The sequence below is a fragment of the Centruroides sculpturatus genome, unplaced genomic scaffold (genome assembly GCF_000671375.1).
Source record: "Centruroides sculpturatus isolate CEXI.00-Female unplaced genomic scaffold, Cexi_2.0 scaffold750, whole genome shotgun sequence".
Lineage (NCBI taxonomy): Eukaryota > Metazoa > Arthropoda > Arachnida > Scorpiones > Buthidae > Centruroides > Centruroides sculpturatus.
The window spans coordinates 4851-6471 of NW_019384899.1; the positions used below are offsets into that span (position 1 = coordinate 4851).

The 1621-nt window shown below is 42.9% G+C and overlaps 1 protein-coding gene across 1 annotated transcript; it reads left to right on the top strand.

Annotated features, from left to right (window-relative positions):
* Positions 1-770: 770 nt before the first annotated feature.
* On the top strand, positions 771-1115 carry LOC111631446. The gene has a single exon (XM_023375693.1). It carries the CDS (start codon positions 771-773, stop codon positions 1113-1115), a length of 345 nt encoding a protein of 114 aa, XP_023231461.1.
* The last annotated feature ends 506 nt before the right edge of the window (positions 1116-1621 follow it).

Here is a 1621-nt window from a genome sequence, read left to right on the forward strand (position 1 = left end):
GTATAAAGAAAAAGAAAATAAAATAAAAAATTTTATCATAAAATATGTATATGAAAAATAAGTATAGGATAATTAAACATTAAAAATATAACATAATAATACATTATTCTAAATTCTATGAAACGCAAGATATGCTAAAAAACACAAAACAAGGCATTAAGATCTATCCAATCGCTTGATTAAGTATTTCCAGGCGGAAGGCAACCCTTCAGCATCTCTAGAATTAATGCATGCATCATGCAATCTGCTCCTGTATATTTCAATCTTTTCGGTGCAAATCGCCAAAGTTGGTGAATGTAATTGTTTAATACCCCTCGATGTGGGTTCCTGTTCGTGGTGAGGGGACCTCCCAGAGATGGTTTAGTAACTCTTCTTTACCATCTCTGGGATCTGAACGCCCACCCAAGTGTTTGCCGTACGTGGTATCCCGTATGCCGGAAAGGGGGATCCTGGTAGTTGAGGGGCAACATAACGTCCCCAACACACTGCTTTGGCCTCTGCTTCGGATAAACGGGAGGCTCAAATCAGGCTCCATTTGAGTCAATCGGCTGGTCGTTGAGTCATTCTAGACCTCGGCTTGGAGTCAACTGATCGATGCAGACCGGGCAGACACGTCAGACAAGATGTGCTCTTCCTGACTGCATTGTGAGGGTACAGCTCCTGGGAAACCCTGGTGTGACGGTCTATGGGACGCTCCCATGTGACGGCATCCCCTTGTTGGGCCCCATGGTGGGTGGGGTCACTAGGAGCTGAAATATTATTATTTAATCATGGATCCTAAACCTTCAAAAAATAAAGACAAGCCAGAAAACACTGCCAGTCAGCCATCCTACTTAATAGTGCATGCTACTGGAGAAAAACCTTTGTCAAAATGCTCCCCTTTTTTGATTCAGAAGTTATTTGAATCAACGATCGGACACCTGAAAAAAACACAAAAACTGAGGTCAGGAGACCTATTTGTAGAAACTGTTTCAACTAAACAGTCGGCAAAACTTTTAGCTGCAAAGAAATTGGGAGACATTGAAGTCACAGTCACACCACATGGAAGTTTGAACTCTTCACGTGGTGTGATATCTGAGTTTGATCTGATGTCTGAAGATGAATCAGATATTTAGATGAACCTTTCAGACCAAGGTGTCACTGCTGTTAGGCGTATCTCGATACGTCGGGATGGCAAGTTAATACCAACGAAAAATTTAATTTTCACCTTTAACAAGCCGACATTGCCATCTTTTATTACAGCAGGTTATCTGCGCTGCCCTGTCTGTCCGTACGTTCCAAATCCGCTGCGTTGTTTCAAATGCCAGCGGTTTGGACATTCACAGATATCCTGCCGAGGAAAGAGCATATGTGCACAGTGTGGGACTGAAGGTCACGAAAATACTGAGTGTACCAGTACCCCATGCTGTGTTAACTGCAAAGATGCCCATCTTTCTTACTCCCGAAAATGCCCTGCATGGCAAAGAGAAAAGGAGATACAACGGGTGAAAACAGTAAACAACTTACCTTACCCAGAGGTGCGCCGAATGGTCACTTCAAGTGCACCACTAAAACAAAAGACATTCGCTGCGGCTTTGAAGTCCACAAAAACATGTGGAGTTCAAACCGACATTTCTGTCTC

Excerpts from the sequence above, each read along its gene's own strand:
- LOC111631446 (XM_023375693.1), top strand. The coding sequence starts at position 771 with ATGGATCCTAAACCTTCAAAAAATAAAGACAAGCCAGAAAACACTGCC.